Below are 20,434 nucleotides of genomic sequence, written 5' to 3' on the forward strand. Positions count from 1 at the left end.
GTTTAAATACAAACAGTGCTTCGAAGCCTGAGTGATCGATCACAGTCACGATCAGAAATTCTTTATTGATCCCCGAGGGTTTGTAAAATTTCACCCGTCCCATGCGCACATATCACCACTAGATGGCGCCACTGCACCACAGTAAAGCCCCGGTGGCTGCAGATGGACAGAGAGACCAAGTGCTGCACTACACCCAGCGATCATCTCCACCTCTCAGCCAAACACAGAGTGGAGACGATCGGCTCAGATGTCTCGGGTTTCGAGACCCTATTACATTTAACCATCAGTGAAACACCGGCTTGTAAGCAGCACACGAGCCGCCGCGACCAAACCCACGTGATCAAATGCGGAAATTGTCTGCTAGTGTAGCGGAGTAAAGAGGGGATTGGAGGTTTTGGTGTGTGTTTGTATTTTGACCTGCTGGTGCTGGTCGGAGCAGTAGTCGCTGGAGTCCCTGGACCGAGCAACACTTCCACTTGAGGGGACAACGAAGCTCTCGGGTCGCCGTACGAGTTTCCTCCGTCGTGAACAAAAAGCAAGGTAAGATGGAAAACATAACAAAAAGAGATTTAACGTTACGTGTGATAGTTGGTGCTAACGCGAAACTTTTTTACTAACACAGAGCAAAGACGGAGTCATCTGTCAGGACGGCTAGCTAACATGTGGGTTTATGTTTCGGTGACACCAGGTTTAAATGTTTATGTCAGTTAATTGCGCATTATTAATGTTACCACCAAAGTCCCTTTTAGTGTATTTATACCTCAGTCAGAGTGTTGACATGTTGTTATGTGTTGTTTTGTGCTGCGTTAAAGATTCAAACGTGATTTTGAATTCATTGTAACACTGTAATTATTTTATTTCATGCACAATGAACAGCGTCAAAAAGTAGAATTACATGCCTTTTGGAAAGTTTAAATTGATGCAAATTAAATACATTAGCACAAGGAGGCATTATAATATGTAACTAAGTACTAATGATGATATTGATAATGGTGATAGCACACTCACACTGCAAGTCTAGACTGCCTACCCTTACTTATAACCGAGGACAAAATATTAGAAACACATCTCAGTATAAAAAGACACAGTTGTTCAATGTGTCTCTAAATCAGCTTTAACAAAACTTGAAGACTACAGCCTTCATTAGGATTTATTTTAAGATGGTTTTAACTAGCTGTAAGCAGAGGGTCAAACGACGTAAAAAGACATAAAAACTAATGATATACTTTATATATAATGTCATGCAGACTGTATGGTTTTGTGTGGGATTAAAGAAAGATGTTGAGGGTGCCAGTGCATTTTTGTTGCTCAAACAGGATTAAATCATTGATTGATTGATGGAATTGTTCAATTATTATCGCTGAATTGGCTAATTGTTGAAGACCCTGTAACAGAGAGTCCCCAACTTATAGACCGGTTCAATAAAGAACAAAGGTAAAGTGAGGTAAGGTCACAGTGTCTGTTTTGTTTCCTGTCACTCCCAGCCTGCGCCTGTTTCACATGGAGGAGCTCAAATTTCAAAGCAGGAGATGCATACCTGCTCTCTGTGGCATCTGTGATTTAAATTAGTCGATTCTGGCACAGAGCTGAGACAGAGCTGTCTCCGTGACCAAGCTTGGTTGGGCTTTAGAGAAGGTGGTCATGCATGTAAAATTAAGTTCAATGCTCACACCCTTCGAAGGTTCCTGTAGAGTCTGTACAATGCAGCAGTTAACACATGAAGATGTTACCAGTAATGTGTATTAGGTAATTAACAACTATTTTATACAAATATCTGTCTGGTAGAGCATGTCTAAACTCACAAACCTTCACATTTGTTTGTTTTTTGGGTCTGACCTGTCCTGGTAGACATTGCCAATACATCCTGTACATCACAATATGTTTGTTTGTTCACATCAAAATCAAAACAGCCCAGTCGCACCACTCTGCACTGTCTAGTCATTTTAGTCTTCCACATTGCTACCTTCAACAACTCTGTGTTTGAGCTGTCGCTGCTGCAGGGGGAACTTGGAAAGAATCATACAACTGGGCTAATATTTTTGTAGGTTGGACAAAAGTATTCCTATGGATTATGGTAACATTAAACTCACCAAAGCATTGTAGAGATCTGGGGGCACTGCGACAGGGAGGGAACCCTCCTCTATGGCGCTTCATGAAGTTTCCTCCATTTTTTCCCCTGTTAAAAGTTATTTGTTTGTCAAGGGTCTGAGGACAGAGGGGGTATTATGCTGTACAGATTGTAAAGCCCCTTGAGGCAAATTTCTGATATTGGGCTATATAAATAAAACTGACTTGACCTAACTTGACTTGACAATCCATCAGGGGCAAGAAACTCAAGCAGTCAGATTATTTGACAGGTTGTAAACAAGCCAACAGTGAAGCAAATTATGTGTGTATTCAGGGAATTAAATTAGCACCTGCCACCTGCCAAAGACAGGGTAAATGTTGACTGTGGCAGGTAAACATGTCATGTCACCTGCCACTATGCCAGGTAGGGTTTTCTTATATTAATAGACATTCTTTTTAAAAGGCTATTCTTAAATTAGGAATAATCAGGGATTAAGGTTACGTGATTCCACATTTTTCAAGATTTCAGAAGTTGCAGACAAAAAAGTGGCTGGTAGAAATGTTCAGCGACCTGCCTCAATCTTAATTTTAGACCAGGTGCAATCCCTCATTGCACAAGAAAACTATGCACATTTACTGTCCAAGTTGAAACAGGTAGTCGTTGTGATGGGTGTTTAAAACGTTTTTGGTTAATAACTTTACCCTTTGCCTTTGGGTTAGGGTTAGGGGGTTAGGGTTAGGGTTTTCTCTTCCTAGTGAGTTTAGCTAACCTGGGGTTTTGTTTATAACCTGTCTGATTGTCTGACTGTTTCTTGCCCTGTTGGATGTCTTTTTTAATGATGTTTCTGCATTCCCAGTTCTCAGCAATAAACAGCGTGAGTACAATACAAGTGTTACTGAAAGCGAGGGTGGCTACAGTGACTACAAAAATAAGACCCAATATGTAGTAAAAAGGAGTTACCGTTTAGCAAGCTGTTTACAGTGGTAGTGGTCAGAGAAGAACTTTAATTCATATATTTGATGTGACCACAGTACCTAAAGCATTTCTGTAAACATCTTTAAGCTCGTGAATCAGACATATTTACGTGTCACCCTGCTGCTCTCACAGCTGTAGGTGTGTACATTTGAATCTCATCTGTTTTTCTAATCATAGCGACCCATTTAGCGCCCAAAACAGCCCTGATATTTCTGTTGAAAGTGGATCAGCCTCTGATTCCAGACGATTCTCAGTGGACTTGACATTCTAAGTTTTTCTATTCCACGATGTGACACCCTTCCCCTCCCGTGTAGGAGCATGAAAATGAAAGACTCATTCCCATGTTTGCAACATTACAAGAAGGAAGTGCAAACCACAAGGAGTTCTTGGGGTCATTGGTCTCACAGATGTGTGCAGTTCCTGTTAGAAAATGTGTAAAAGCAACAATTAATCGGAAATACCGCTCACTAAAAGGAATCGCAGAATTCAAAGAACAAGGTCAGACTTTGCATGGTTGGTATTTTTGAACAACATTCCCAAGGCTGTTTTTAGGCCATCTGATTTTTGTCCACAGTGGAATGCCTTTATCAAGCCTGGACAAAAAGAAACGTATGTAACGTGGCTGCATACATCTGTCAAACTATCTGCGCTGAGATCAGGTATTATCTTGACACAAAGGGTGAGAGAAAGCATCTCCAGTTGCTGGCTGCTTTGGTTCTGAATTAATAACAAGGCTCAAAAGTCACCACAGTTCAGACACTGTATATTCACCAAACAGCAACTAGCACAGCTGTGTGAGGAGGCCAGTGCAAAAGATTGCCCTCTAGATGTTTGCTTGTTGAGAAAACAAAGACAGTTTTGAACTCTAAGAAGAAAAGCCCTCCAAAGTCAATAAATCTTGACCATGATGTGCAAAGATTTGTGTGTGTGTTTGTGTTTGGGAGTGTGAAGCTGTATGCTGCGTTCCATTTACCTCGGAAGTCGGAGGTCGGAGCTGGGAATGACGTCACACCCGAGTTGACGGTGTTCCAGTTACCAAGTCGGAAAACCTCGCTTGGCCAGCTGTTTGTTTACAACTAGTCAGGTTAGCTATTGATACGACGGTTGATTAAAAAAACGCATTGTGTGGTATTTACTCACACTAAACACTGTAGCAACACGTCCACAGACAGCTGTTGGACAGCACTTTGTGTACGAACATTTATATGAGTCACAAGTACACAGAAGTGCTAAGAAACAGTATAAACTACAGCTTTCACCAACTGTTGATACCCCGACAGCCATCTTGGATCGGGGTAGTGCGCTTCACCCGACTTCCTGAGTTGGAAATCCGACTTCAGGGGGCGTTCCAGTTTAAAGTTCCAACTGGGAACTCTGAAATTCCGACTTCCCATGTCAAATGTAACGCACCATTAGTCTCTCTTATAGGGCTAACAAATCAAATGCGTAGAAGCAATGAAAACACAAAAACAGTGCTAGTTTAGCGGTTGTTTTTTTTTTTTTTTTTTTATCTGGCACTTCCAAAACGTGCATGACAAGTTTTGGTATGTTGGTGTTTACTGGTTAGTGCTGTCCGTGTTGCCTGATAGGCTGAAGAAGCCCTTCAAGATGATTTTCACAAAGCGCTAGTAGGCATGCGTTTGTACTAACAATAGCATTAGCTGCTGCCCCAACCTGTGTGGTGACTGTGTAAGGATTCAGCAAACTATCTTGTTTTTCTCATCCGTCACTACTGCAAACACTACCGCTACATTTACTAGTATTTCACTCATAACATTAGGGGAGCTTGTGTAATGATGTAATGAGTTATTAGTAGTCAGGTTAAACCTTTCACCTGTTTTTTTTATATTATGTAAAATCACAGCTTTGGGGAAACTTGTCATGCTGTTGGTTACCGTTGTATAACAGCAGTAGTGCCTGAAAATAAGGCTGCTCTAGTGAATATTATTGTAGCATTAGATTAAATAGATGTGCCATCTATCTCTTTCACTTATGTGCTGCTGTTACATTGTTATTATGCACTATAGTGTGTCCAAATATACTTTGTTTTTTCTTCATTTCCATATTTATATGAAGCGCCTCCCAGAGATGTAATGAACCTTTTCCATCTGTGCGATGCCCATGAACAGCAGCTTCAGCCCCACGCTAATCCTCTTAGATTGTTTTGTTGTTTTCCTTTAATTGAACTCTCTCTCGGGAGTCTCTGCTACTCCTGGCTTGTCTAGTACACCCCAACTGTGCTCTCGGCTGAAATACAGCCTAACCTGGGGTTTTGGATTTAAAAAGAAGGGAAGAAAAACTGTGGCGATCTGTTATTTCCCCCGTTTTATTTCTCTCTCATGTACAACCTTTAATTTCCTCCTTATCTTCCCTGTGCTCCTCTGCTGATCTAATCACTGCCAATTGTTTTCTGTTTCTTTCTCGCTCCCGCTCTCTATATATTGCTAAATGCTTCTCTCTCATTGTCTTCTCTGTCCTACCTTGTTTTGCAGGGTCGTTCTGAGGTCACACTGTTGAGATGACAAGGCTGTGACAGTGTGTGTCCAATTGTGTCTGTGCTGGACCGATTCCTGTGACATGGCTACTGCTAAGAAGAGTGAGTTTCTATTATTGTATTAATTGCCGGCTCTAATTACTGTGATGTTTGTTAACTTTTCTTATTTAAAGGTACTTCTCCTAAGTCTCTCAGTAGTGCTAAGTCCTGTAGTGATTTTCTACAACTTTGGGAAGCTGTGGAAACCATTAAAAATTATAAATATAAATTATAGGTAGTGCTTTGAGTCAGACAGGGTGAGCAGTAGTTAATATTAAAGATGTAGGCAGCCCAGGCTCACCCGCTGTCTCAGGATCAAGACTTATGGTTTTGTTTTTGTTGAATAAATCAATTGAATGGCAACAGGCTGCAAAAGTAATAGCCTACGTTTATTTAAGGGGATGTGAGGGAGGTCAAAGTCCCAGCCTGCCAAGTTTGGTGACAGAAAGAAAACCAACCTACTCTTCCTAAATCTAGATTTCCCATATGCCTTATTCTGCATTGTTCCATCTCTGCTGTTTGACAGTAGACAGTAGATTTTAATGTCTGAATCTGAATCAATTCACAGTTGTAATTTATTTTGATAACAATGATTAACTAAATGCGTATTGTACAGGAACTCACATCTTTGTTAAAGAGGTGGTATTATGGTTTTTGGCTTTTTCCCTCTCCTTTATTGAGTTTATACCTTTTTTGTGCATGTAATAGGTTTGCAAAGTGAAAAAGCCCAAAGTCCACACCAAAGGGTTTTCCCACAGAAAACTCTGAACTGCCTGAAAACAGCTCGTTTGTAGTCCAGCTGCTTCCCTTTCATCACTGTGATGTCACAGAAAAATGCGCGTCATAATGCTCGCCAAGCGGCTAGTCCGACACTGAAAAACACAGAGCTGCAGCACACACCTCTCCTCTCCCTTCCAAACACCAGCTACCCTCCAGGCAGTCCATGGACATAAAGTTGTTACAGTGATGTAGAGACAGAGCTCAGTTAAAACTGTATGGATGAAAAATACTTTTGTTACAGATTAATAACTCACCACTCTGAAACTCTTGGGCTCCAGCCCATATTGATAAGCTGAACCAAAGCTGTGTTTACCAGCTTCTCACGACCCACCATACTCTGCTTCTGACTGGCTAGTAGTCCTTAACTAGGAACTGTGCATGTGCAACTCCCAACAAAGATCACGTAGAGGCTAGATGCATCACTCCAGAGCTAAAACGAAGCCTTCAACACAGGGTGAAAAGAGGAGCTGCAGCAATGTGCAGTATGGGGGAAAAAAAGAAGGTGTTTTTTGAAAATGAAACCTGTTCTGGTACAACCCCTAAATAAAATGAGCAACCTGAAAATGAGCATAATATGACCTGTTTAAGCGACATTGTAATACCTACACAGGATGGATATATTCCTGGATGTATATTAAGCCCTTTTACTCAGCCAGGAAATTATCATAAAGCTTGAAGCTGTATCCTAATCGGCTGGAGCTGAATTTATTAATCTTTCCCCTGCATTGAAAGTTTTTAACCAACCAGCTGGTTGCAATAAAACCAGATGAAGAAAAAAAACAGGCTGACAGATTCTTCAATATAAGTTATTGTGATTAAAAAATCCCAAATAGATTTTTTCACCAGTGAGACAGCCTGGGGGCATTCCAGGAAGGTTAATCAACTGCATTTAAATTCGCAATTGATTTGTCCTTTCTGTTGGGTTTTTTGGAGAAAAGGGTGTGGTGACACTGTCAAGTCATTGTCAGCAGCTTTACGACATATTTTTGTGAAGGCAAGCAAATTTATTTCCTCAAAAGCAGGAAGGGCTCCAAAAGGAAAAAAAACACTGGATGAGAACAAGACTTGTTAGAGAGCTGTAAATGACTCATCACGTTTTTATTACTACCATGAATATGCTCCATCTCCTCCCCAGTGGAGTATGAGTACTTGCTGTCTTCAAGGACCACTCAGCAGGGCTTTGTTCTCTGATAAGGTCACTGTATGAAGGGCAGTGCAAAAGGAGTCTCTGTATTGACTTTCTGTTGGCGGCATTTTACAAAATGTATTTTTCATGTGTCTGAAATGTCACCGGAAAAGAATTTGTTGCCTTTTTTACAGGTAGAGGAATGTGTTGCCACCTTGGTGAGAGCAAAATTATTTTAAAAATAGGAGCTCTGACGCTTTTGTTGTGTAGTCTTTGGTATTGTTTCCTTTCAACAATAGGCAAGGATCTCTGGCGTACCACGAGTTTATTACCCAAGTGGATAAGTTGAAAAGCTCGTCATTACTTTGAGTGCAAACAGAAATAGAATATTAGAATATATATAAAACACTGATTTTGTTGTCAGCTCCCTATCTCTTTGAACTTTTTCGTATAATTTATTTTTAATTATAATATAGCTGTTGAACAAATGACTGGCTATGAAGAAGCAGTGGCAAGGAGAGATGCAAAACGAGAAGGGTAGACCGAGATGCATTTGTGCAATCTAACTAAGGCTGGCATGCAGTGTACTTAAAACATAATTAAATTTGTGAACTAATGTCCTCACCAGCTGGAAGAGCTTGTGGTTTACAATTGGAGGAGGGCAACTTTTGTTTATCAAAAGCTTTTTGGAAAAACCAATCGCGTGACACGGCTGATCGATTGCAGGCAATGGCTTTTTGGTGAGGAGTAAACAAGTTCAGCTGTCCAGCGTGCAAATGCTGCATTGATCAAAGCCAAATGTGCTTCTCCTCGGTCCTAAATTCAGTTTTTTTCCCTGTACCAACATGATATTTTGAGTTTATTTGGAGCATACTGACACTTTGGTGAAAGAGTTCGGAGAAGAAGGCTTACAGGCCAACAGGGCACTGTAATATTCAGCAGAGCAGAAGCAGATATACTGACAGACAGATTAGTGGAGGGACAGAAGTAGATTAATCTGAAATAAGCCAGTTCGGTGGGACGTGCACGTGTGCATATTAATGTGAGTGTGCACATGCATCTGTGTGTTTATGGGTCTGCTACTACAGAGATGGTAAATGTGGTTGTGTATCACTGGTCTGGCTTTGAATGAGATTATCTGGCCCATCATAAAGGCCAAAGATCTCAGTACTGTGATAATGAGCCAGACACGGGGGGTTGGCCCAGAGCGCTCCCACTGTTTTGATGCTGTTTGTGCAAATACATCAGCCATAAATTAAAAAGACAAAAGTCAGAGTGGAAAGAGGAAAACATTCGGTAATGTAGTAAAATGGTGTGACAGATTGTTTTTCCTACACAATCAAGGTAGCAGCCAGCTGCCCCACAATTTATTTACCATATTGATGACAATGGAGATGAGACCTGTAGTGGCAGGAAGGCTCAAAGTGAGGCAGATGATGTTGCACACAACTTGTTGGCCTTTTGGGAATAAGTATCATTTTCATGCGCCAAAGGGTTGATCACTCAAACATTATGCAGTAGTCCAAAGAAGGTTAAAGTCAAGGGCAACTGGACTATGGTTAAAGATACTAGAAGACGTTTCGTCCCTCATTCAAGAGACTTCTTCAGTTCTGACTATTAGGGATACTCAGCTATTTAAACCAGGTTAATTATTTGGTTCTAACGACCATAACGACTATCGTTACAACAGCCAGGAGCACTAACAAACAAGCGGTATCAATGATCCTGGCAAACGACCCCAAATTAGGTTAAATAGTTTCCCTACTAGTCAGTCAGTACTCTTGTATGAGAGATGAAACGTCTTCTAGTATCTTCTTTGGATGTACAGTGTTCTGGAGGTAAAAGTTTCATCATTTTCTGAAGAAAATGTAAGACGATTGACAGTTGTAGCACTTCAGAGGCTTGGATGGGCTCTTTGGGTTTAATCATCAAAACAAAACATCTCAGAATGTACAAAGGCACAAGCCTGTGTACATAAAACTGAGACAAAAACTCAGTTATTTGTGCCAATAACAATAAGCCTTAGTTGAGGACTGCACATTTTCCAAAACAAATAACACACATAATGTGCAGCTTCTGTTAATTATCTTTTTGATTTTGGTTCAATTTTAGATGATTTTTAAATTTGCTATCTCGCTGATTCATGCCTTGGAAGTGAAGGGGACTGATTGCCCTATATTATTTAGAGTGTTTCTCTCATAGTGTTTCTGTGTTGAGGAGCATTGAGCACATCAGTAACTTTGAAAGGGGGAGTTTACAAATAAATAAACTTGCATCCACAACCAGCTGTTTTGTTTTTTTTTGCAACTCTGAAACAGTATTAATGATATAAAAAGACACAGTAAGCTATTATAAAGGGAATTGCTATAAAACAGGGTCACTACATTCTGCTGCAGCGTTAACACTGCCATACATTTGAAAATAAATAACTAAAAAGGACATTAAAAGTGGAACAGCCAAAACAACTTTGAGGAATCCTTATTAGTAATATTTAGTTAGTATAATAAGAAGGATAATATTAACATTAAGTGATGTTTCCACTGTGAAAGAACATTATAGTTCAATATAGACATACTGCTTTTGAAATAATTTCAGAAAATGAATGTACACTTAATTGTATCAAGGTGTCAAAATAAGAGAATTATTATCAGAAGTCAGCAGACCAGCGACACCCAAAAACATCACGGCTGGTCTGCACAATACATTTAACTATTGTGCGGTTCTATAGTATGCTTTGAGGCGTGTTTGATTGCAGTGCTTGTTCTGTAGATACACACACGTAACATCACTGCCATCTGTCAGTTTATGAGGCCCTTCTCCCTTTTAAGGAAACCCAATATTGAGTCTTACATTCATTCTGATGGTTTTGTCCTAATAGCTCCCATTAAAATGATTTTTAATGCTCGTGACATTTTGAGTGCACCTCTGATAACTTAGCAATAAAAATCCTTTTAACTGGAGCTATTTGATGTGTGGATCTATTTGTTTTCAACTCTGCTAGATTCTATGTTTGATCCAGCACCCATCCTGTTGGGCGCTGGGATGTGCCTGTGTTTTTTTATGGTTTCATATTGCCTTAACTATCACTCTTGAATGGATCATTTCTCACTTTGGAGAGAAAGTTGATTAAAGTCATTGCAAATGAAAGCCCACCCTCTCTTTATACAGGCCAAACTCCAAAAGGTATATCATGAAGTCTGAACTGCTGATAGACTAGCTTACAGTATGAATGCACGCGATTATTAAGCTTAGTGTGTCAATGTAAATCCAGTCAGGGAGCCCTGTTGTATGAACTAATATGCAAAAAGCCTCTTATAGCAGGAGTCAAACCTTAAATAACAGATCCTGTCATGTGATTTGCCGATGAACTTACAGGTTAAGTCTTGGTCTCATGATCAGATATGTCTTTCTTCTCTAGAAAAATACCCCCCCTGCATATTCTTAGTAAACACTTTCATTGGTGTGCGATGGTGAAAGCATGCCAGGAGATGTTCTTTTGGATGATAAATGTTTTAAATTTTTGGTATAGCCACTGTGTCACAGTTTGCCTCAAAGCAAAACCAAAAAGAGATTATAAACACACAACGGGCCACATGTTAAAGAGTAGAAAATAGACAATAGTAGCAGTTTTGACATGAAGTCCAGCTTTATTATCTCTTCCTTGTTGGGCATGTGTATGTCAGGATGGCCGAGCGGTCTAAGGCGCTGCGTTCAGGTCGCAGTCTCCTCTGGAGGCGTGGGTTCGAATCCCACTTCTGACAGAAGCCTTTTTCCTTTTAATAAGCACATACTGTATCTCCCACACTGTTTACGTACGTCATTACAGCCACTACTGTTAAGTACTTCCAATGCTGCTAATATATATATATATATATATATATATATATATGTATAGACTTTAGATATGGGTTGCACTATGCTGCACTATGCACTTTAAAATGCTCCAGTTACACCATGCGCACTCCGTCTTACAGAAATAGATCAGCTCTGTCTCGTCTAGTGTTACTTAGTCACTGTGTTAAGTTGTATTATTGTGACTTTTCTTTTAGCATCTTGGACCATGAGAAATGCCATTTCGTTCAGCATTTTTCAACTTTAAGTATCTTTTGGCAACCAAATTGTTCACCTTGCTGAAATCACAGCATTTCATGGTGTGTGAATTAGAGGCTTTTAAATTTGATCCCTTCATCTTGGAGCTGCTACAGTATTGATTTTTGTGGATGCTGCTTTTATTTTGATCGTGTCATTAATCATATGTGAGGCTCACTGAAGGCATTGGACTTTTCAGAAAATAGTAACATCAGTGGTACTTCTGACTGAGACAACGCTAAGCACTTTCCTTACCTGTGTGGAAAGCACCAAGTCACCTAATGAAAGGGTGCCCAGTCAAAAGTGAGTAGTTCTGTGCTTTTAGATCTGATGTTTCTGAAGTGTAGTGTAAGAGTTGTTGTATAATGTTTGTAATTAGAGCCTTGTCTCACACATACTTAACTTTGGTGGTGCCAAACTGCTGCAAGAAAGATTCCTCTTTGAGCTGTAGCAACGATTTTCCAGCATAGATGACAAAAATGCTTCACACTGTATAACTTGTAATATTTTTACATTTTAGAGCTGTAAATAACAATTATTTTCATTAGCATTTTTTATTTGATCATTTCATTGATAAGTCAATTAATCCTTCAGTCTATAAAATGTCAGAAAATAGTGCAGATAACCCAGAGCTTCAGACTATTTGGTTGGTGCAATGGAGAGTTAAAAATCTAAAGATATAAAACAGAGAAAAGCTATTTGAAATACTTAAACTGAAGAAATTGTTTGGTAGAGTAGTCAACTAATTATTTCACCAAAAGTACATTTCACGATTGTTTGTTGTTAAAACATAATACATAACATAATAATAAACCAACTAAATGAAAGGCATATTAGTTTAACACTATTTAACAGATTACTGCCAACACTACTACTACGATACAGACAGATTTTTAGGCTTTCTTTCATCATTTATGCATTTGGGGAAAACGTTAGCATTTAAACTGTCACCAAATTTATACATTATACAAAGAATAATTAAATGTTAAATACTAAAATACCCCAAACACTACACTACTAAATTTCTGCCATCACATTCATGGGTTTATATACTTGTTTTTATCAGTGTGATCTTACTAGATGTCATTTCTTGAAAATGGTGGAAATCCCATTAATGTTTTTTTTTTTTTACTTTAATATATGAATTTTCCCATGAAGAAGCATAGTCAGATAAGAAAACCCATTTTCAGATATAAGTCTCCCCTGACTCTCGCTTTATCTGGATTTGGGAGAGACTCGGTGATTGCCCTGTGGAGGATCACAGGAATATCTTGGATCAGAAATATGGCATATTGTTAACATTGCGAGGTGTTATGTTTCATTTGTTTATTCTTCATATTTCATCTTTAATATATTTCATCTTGTGAAGATCCAGCTTCAGATATTAAACAAAATTTTGATGTAACACCCCTCCCCGCTCCTCGTTAATACTTTCCATTTCAACACAGAGATCCTGCACATATGGATCATGATGTAACTCCTGAACTCATTATTGTGACCCAGATTTCTTATCTCTGGGTCTGTGTAAAAGGTTAATGGAACTGAGCCCAAGTGGGAAAGTAATGGCCCGTGCTTCATTGTCGTCACACGACTTCAATTAAATGCATCGGATTAATTACACAGCGTAGAAGTGGTATGAACTAAAATACATTTGAAATTTCAGACATTGAGGCATGATCAACTTTGTGTCCCCTCACATCGCATCTGAGTCAGAGTAAGGCAGGATTGTTCAAGCGATGTGTACTTTAATCAAAATGTCCAGCCCTCATGTGCTGGTTTTTTGGAATAAGAAATTAATTATGTTGCTATCGTTTTGATCTTCGGTATAAATGTTGCACTATTACCAGCCTCTGCTCTGTTATCTTAATAATTCATACAGATGGCACCATTTTCACCTGATGTTGGTTTGTCATTGCCTGGCAGAGAAATTATCCTCTTTTGACAAAAAGTTTGATTTAAAGGAACATTTCTGGTCCAATATGAAGGGGAAGAAATGCCTCTATCAATAAATTTTTGTAAAAGAGACGCATATCCCAACTTAAAACTTTTTTTGAAGAAGAAGAAGAGGACATAAAAAATAATTAAATCCCCTCAGCTGTCAGGTTGGCGATGACCTGATTAAAGTTCAAATTGGAAGTCCCTGAAAGTCCCTGAAAACTATGTATGACTGATAAGCAACAATCAAAGTTAGGATTTATATTCAGGAATTTTTTTGAGAAATAAAGCTAACCTCCTTCTTCAGGACTGTGTGGATGTGGTTTGATCAGATTTGATTGGCACTAACTAAGCAAACCGAAGTGCTATATCGTGATTGGTGCATGTGACATCAACTTTTTTCGACTGAGCCCCGCCAACTTCAGTTGATGATTTCAGGGCCTTTAAAGTTTTTGGAGCAACAGGCATTAAGTCACTGTAAATCAAAATTATAAACTGTTATGTCAGTGTACATAAAGTTAAAGTGATAACATCAGTTTTGCATGATAACTTAATAAACCACAATTTAAATGAAAAAAATGTTAAATATATGAATCTTCTATCCGCAGCATGACTGTTCTGCACCGGCCTTGTTTTGAAGCCAGCGTTAATTAAGCTGACATCTAGCTTACTGAATTAATAATGTTGGATCCAGATACTTGTTCAAAGTGGAGGTGAAAAAGCCTCCTGTGTTCTCTGACACCATGTGAGTCTAAATACACCCAAGCCAGAGAAGTAGTACCAACAGACCTTGAAATAAGTAGTGTGTTTTTATTTTTGAAGGTAATTAGTTAAAATCACGGCTAGATACTTATGTCTATGCATTGTTGTCACACAGTGGCAATTGGTAATATTGGCTACAAAACAAAGCTCAAGCATGGTGGTCATGTTGCTGATTGGAACGCCTTTTTGTAGTTTTTGAATTGATCGAGAATAATTGTAAAGATGGTAATAATAGAGCTGGGCAATTAAACCATAGTAATAATTATCGCAATATAATTTTCCTCAATAACAATGTAACAAATGTTTAATAAATGTTCAGTAAATGTTTGATTTAATTTATCTGAATCACGATTGAATTTGCACTTAATTTTTCTATGAAGATATTTATTTTGTTGAGGAAAAGGGAAAAAAGATTTTACTTAATTTTACTCATGCATATTTGTTGAAAAAAAGAGTTAACCATCTGGTTTATTCAACTCAGGAGCAAAAATCTACCTTTAAACTTAAAAGAAATAATGATTTGACATTTATTGTGATAATTATCGATATCAAATGATATTAATATTTTTTTATGGTGACGGTAACGTTTTTGGTCATATCGCCCAGCCCTAGATGGTAATATGGTATACAGGAAGTGCATGTGTTTGTGAAATAAACATGATGATGCCGGATATGGTAATCTCAAAGTCATGCGTCCTGCAGCGGCCACTTTCTGAAGAGTTTCTATGGGAAATGCTATTTAAATTGAAGTGATGGATGAGTCCCAGTGGCTCTTCAAGGACAACCTCCTATTACTAGAATATTTGTTCAAAATTTAAAAGGTTGTTTATATACAGCAGAGAAGGACAGCACACTATTTGTTCTGATTATGTATCACTTGTTGTTTAGCTTCTGTACATGTTTTAGTCTCCTTTGAGGTCTGGGAAAATGGTGCTCTCTGATCAGAACCAAAGCCCTTTTAGCAGAAATTCAGACAAATTGTTTGTTGTCACAGAGAATTATTGTTTTGAGAAGAGGGGGGTTTATTTGGAGAAAAGGTTTCCATAACCATAACCTCACACAGCGAATGAATGCCTGGTCAGGAGAACAATAAATATCAGTGTGTCTCAGTGTAATAGGAGAGCACTAAAACCTAAAGGGAAATAATGTGTTTAGCTTGTAAGCCTAAACTTCTTAAAGTTGTTTACTTTGAGATCCCATGGAGACTGGCATAGAGGACTTTGTAATATGATTTCATTGAAATGGGCAGTTTGATGGTGCATTGTATTTGCTAGCAGTGTAAGATTACCTTAACATCTGAATGATATAAAAGGCCATTTGGGCTTTTTTTTATCTCTAGGGTGCACACTTCATTCACACTGCCAGTAGTCTGTGTTTGGTGCCTAATAAAGTTTTTATAAGCAGTTTCAAAGCAAATTTTTTTTTAAGCAGTTGTGGTCAGTGAATAAAGTTAACTCATACCTTGAAGAAACTCCATCGGCGGCTGAAGACAATTGCTGGCATTTTAATAAAGCCAATATTACCAAAACAAGGCTGTATATGTATCCCTCACCACTGTGATACAGAATCCAATCTGCAAAGGTAGTGCTATGCAATATATTGGTATTATTAATTATTAAAATCAGACTTTTATTTGTACAACTAATTATTACTTTAATTATTGATTATACTGCCAGTTATTATTATTTTCCTGGTTAACTTTCATACATAAAATGTCGAAAACCATTGAAAAAAATGCCCATCACAAATCAAATTACTTGATTTGTCCGACCAACAGTCAAAAACCTAAAGAAATTCAAGGTCCCAAAGGTACCAGAGCAGGTTTAAGTAATTGTCTTTCTAACGAGCTCTGCTGTACTAGTTTGTGTAGATGTCCGACCTTCAGCAGCTCTTTCCTCTTCCCTCTCACTCAGGTTGTGCGAAAGCAGGAGGCGTGCGCTTCTCAGATGTACCCCCCGCTGCAGGAGCCCCATCACATGTTCACTTCGACGAAAAGCTGCACGACTCGGTTGTCATGGTGACCCCGGAGGATGACGGGAACTTCATGGTCAAGGTGTGTTTGACTTTGCTAAACCCTGACACTTGATAGCTACAGTAGGCGAATAAGAATTTTTTTTATTTAAAAAAAAAAAAATTTGCAGAATCCATTATATTCTGCTTGTTCTATGCATTCGTTTTTAAATTCAGGGTCTTGTGAAAGAGACAGCCTCGATCCGCCCTCTTACCATCAGTGTTATCTTCAATCACAGCACAGTCACATATTACAGTCTGTCCACTGTAACGTGCCGAGGGTAAGGAGGACTTAACGTCACTGACGGACAGACAGAAGATGAGATAATTCATTTTCGGCCCTGTTTGTTTTCTGTTCCCGTCAGCTGAGTGATGTGATCACTGATCACACAACAAATAAGATTGTCAACCCAAGGATAATGGTAGCAGTCAGAGATTAAGTTTACAAAATAGGAGACTGAGTGCTGAATTAAAAGGAAGACTCTATCTGAGCCTGTCCACTGATATTTTTAAGAAACATCCCTTAATTTAACCTTTGAGTTAGTATTTGCCTAGTATTTACTACATACTTTATGTCCATCTAATAAATGTACCTTTAATTGGGGGTAACTGTATTTTTCTGCAGTTTTTTTGGCTCATAATCAATTCTTAAAAGGAAAATAATAATCAGATTTATGACACATTTGGTTTTTAAAATACTGGAAATGTTGGGATGCACTTCTTCATAAGATAATGATCTGCTCAGTTATCAGCTGGCATCATCATACGCTCTCTTGGATCAAAAATGGTCTGCAGTAGATTTCAGCCCAGCCTACAGACATTATTCAGTCTCCATTTGCTTCATGGACACCATGTACAGCAGATGAAGTTATCCAAGTCCAAGTTAATTGACCTGTCAAGGTAATAATATTTTTGTGGATCAGATGCACTATTAAAGCATGCATTTAAACGCCTGACAAACTGTATAACATAAGCAAACAGGAGCATGTAGGACAAGACTATAAGCCAACAGCTTGAAGGCCAACACAAAATACAAAGTTCATACTGTACAGGCACAATGTCCTACATCATTTCATCTTCAAATGAATCATTGGGGTGTTACTCAATCTAAATAAAAGCCCAGTCCAAACCAAGCTACAATACTAAAGGTGTAAACAGGTTTATTATTACTAATCAAACAAGCAGATATTACAGTTGCTCAGTTTTTCTTGGTAAAATCAACACTACCTGCTCACAAATTGTTTCTGAACAGCCCTCTGGCACTGAAAGTCTTGTAATTGGTCATAATTAGCGGCTTGATGTCCCTGGGTGCCATGTGGTGGATATAATATCAGAAGGTAACTCTCTAGAGTTTCTCTCTTAGTTTCTTCGAGCATTGATGGGCTTTATCTGCAAAACATCCAGGAGAAGATTAAAGTCTTTCCCCATCACTGTTAATCTCCTCTGTGGGCTATAAAGGCACAGAACACCGATATCAGACTTTTCATCTGTTCTCTGCTGTCAGCTCTTAAACCCTGGAGGTGCTCAAGTCAAGCACCGGCAACAGAAAGAGGCCAAAGGCTCCGAAACGTCAAAAACCATGATAAAAGGAGGCTGTGGAAAAACTCCTGTGTCTTAAATTTGACCAGTAATGACCATGACCTTGTTTTGGCCGTACAGACTTCATTAACGTTGAAGCTGCTGATGATGATGGTGCTAATGAAGGGTTGCATAGATGAAACATGTTCCTTCTAACCTCACAATCAAAACACTGCTCATTTATTATTGAGAGATTGCTGTGTTGTTTTACAGCTCTTTAATCCTACCTTGTCCTAGTAGAAGTTCTTCATGACATTTTCTCTTTGAATTAGTGTTGTTGTGAATAAGCACCATTCACCGTTGAACCATTAGTTGCAGTGAAAATATAGGGAGAGACATGAGGGATACTTTGCAGCAAAGATCCTTGGCTGGTTGTGAGCACAGGACATGAAAGTTACATGTTTTACTCATAAACTGTATAAAAGAAGTGGACTTAGTCATCGTGACATCATCAGTTTGTGGACTGCCGTTTTGAAGCCTCGAGTTTGGCCGATAGGGCACCACCACGTTGAGTCCATATTTGGACGAGACTGTGGAGCTATCGGCTGTGTGCGGAGCTAGCTAGCTTGCTTAGATAGATGCATCTGTAATTCATGTTAACTGTCGGTGTAACAGGGCTGACAATTTTTTCTAGTGAACAAAAGTCTTATAACTAAATGTACTCACCAGAGAAAGTGAACAGCCAACTCCTAATACGCTTTTTCAGCGGCGCTGGTGACACAGTGCCGAGGGTACAAGTCGGCTCTAGCCTGATTGACAGGTCGCCATGGTAACAGCTTGTCAATCATAGATAATCCCACCCTGAAGCATACTCTGCTTTATGGTCTATTTTAAAATAAATGGGACCATAATTTACTAAATGAACATCATGTTGTGTTGAAGAAGACAAAAACCTAGGGCGAAGGAGACAATAAACTCATTAGGAAAGTGTTTACTGAGGTAATAAATTAGCTGAGATTTTACCATTATTTCTAATGGAGCCGGACTTCTTTTTGCAACCAGAAGAGTCGCCCCCTGCTGGCCGTTCAATAGAATACAGGTTTAAGGGACTTCCGCATTGGCTTCATGTCTCAGACCGGAAGCTTTCCGCTTGGTTTTACCATCACAGGCCAGCCTTCTTTTTCAGACTTCAGTTATACCCAAAGAGATTTTAAATTTGTGAAATTGTGCAGTTTTTAGATATGCTAGCAGTGTGCCTCCATGGATCACAATGTCAGTCTCTTGGTCAGTCGGTTATTTCACCGCTTTGGTCCAGACTGAAATATTTTAACAAGGTCTCTCGATGATGAATCCTGATGACATCTCCTGTAACTCCACCATGAGGTTGACATTTTTGATTTTGAGTGAAATTTCTTTTCATCTATTGAATGGATTACAGTGAAATTTAACACATATAAATTTTCACCTCTGGATGAACTGTAATAACTGGTGATTCTCTGACCTTCTGTCTGTGGCAACCATGGTAAACATTATACCAATTAAACATCTACATGTTACTTTAGAGCATGTTACAGTCCTGATGCTATCGTGGCTGCAGAGTCTTGTTTTTAGATGTTGGATGAGGACTAATCTTTATCAACAGTTTCTACATAAGGATGCAGAATCTGTAGGCAATGGTCAAGAGTTTTGTATTGGAAGCATTCTGGTCTCTGTATGTAGTCATAGTTGTATTTCCCTGTAACGTTTGAGCAGGCTTTGGGTGCCGGCAGGTAAGCAGTACTTGTGGAGAGCAAAAAAGGCTGAAATACAATCTCTGAACGCTTCAGCTAGCGTCTGACAACAATTTTGCTTTTCATGAATCTCAGAACCTTAGCATTTTCAAAATCTGTCTGCATTCAAAGAGCAAACAATGACACAGCAAGTAATATAACCAGCGTTAGCTAAGTTGTGGGTTAGCAAACTGTTGCAACAGTTGTTGCTGTGAAGCTAACATGCAGAGAGGACGAGACAGCCCCAGAGCCAGCACACCAGCTCCACATAGGGATACTCACAACTCTCCTGCTACTTACTATAGCTAACATAACAACAACAGCAAATGTTGGTGAAATAGCTAAGCTGAATGTCAGTGGGCAAGTTACCTGACACACAAACCATGGCTAGAATAGTGTTGTGTGGCGGGGTGCGGGCCACTTTGTTTGTTTCCCGTTTTGGAGTCAGGGCTGAGTACAAACAACAGATTGTTTTTCAACGGCACACACAGAACAGACAGCTGCCGGACTGTGAGGAGGTATTCGCTGAATTTGACAAAAAGACATGTATTGGATTAGAATCGCTTACCCCACCTTTAAATGGCTGAGAAAAGACTTGCACGCAGGCAGAGGACCGGCCACATGATTTATCTAACATGTCATGGATTTGTTTCTGTTCGAGTTGCAGGCACACAAAGTCGAGTGTATCTCAAGTAGCTCACGTTTTGAAGTCACTTTCAGTTTCCTGCATGCAGGTAGTCTTGTGAAGGAAATTCTTGCGAGCTGGTCCACTCTTGTTTGATGAAGAAGGTTTCAGAAAACTGAGGATTTCTTATCAGGTTAGCCTTCTTCTTCCACTCTTTCTCATTTACACTCCTAAAGTTTCGGTG

At 39.1% G+C, this 20,434-nt stretch overlaps 1 protein-coding gene and 1 non-coding gene across 2 annotated transcripts in view; both read left to right on the top strand.

Moving 5' to 3' along the window:
• Positions 1 to 235: 235 nt before the first annotated feature.
• The window catches only part of cunh20orf27 (chromosome unknown C20orf27 homolog), a 38,477-nt gene continuing 18,278 nt past the window's right edge, over positions 236 to 20,434 (top strand). Inside the window, exons 1-3 of the mRNA XM_038731635.1 lie at positions 236 to 540; positions 5,536 to 5,639; positions 16,182 to 16,321. Coding sequence (XP_038587563.1) covers positions 5,621 to 5,639; positions 16,182 to 16,321 — 159 coding nt within the window. The 5' untranslated portion in view covers positions 236 to 540; positions 5,536 to 5,620. The remainder of the gene's footprint in view (positions 541 to 5,535; positions 5,640 to 16,181; positions 16,322 to 20,434) is intronic.
• On the top strand, positions 11,161 to 11,243 carry trnal-cag. The gene has a single exon. It is a non-coding gene; the product is annotated as a tRNA-Leu (tRNA).

This window comes from Micropterus salmoides, unplaced genomic scaffold (assembly GCF_014851395.1).
Source record: "Micropterus salmoides isolate LMB-PRFRI ecotype aquatic unplaced genomic scaffold, ASM1485139v1 Ms_hic_scaffold_2, whole genome shotgun sequence".
Lineage (NCBI taxonomy): Eukaryota > Metazoa > Chordata > Actinopteri > Centrarchiformes > Centrarchidae > Micropterus > Micropterus salmoides.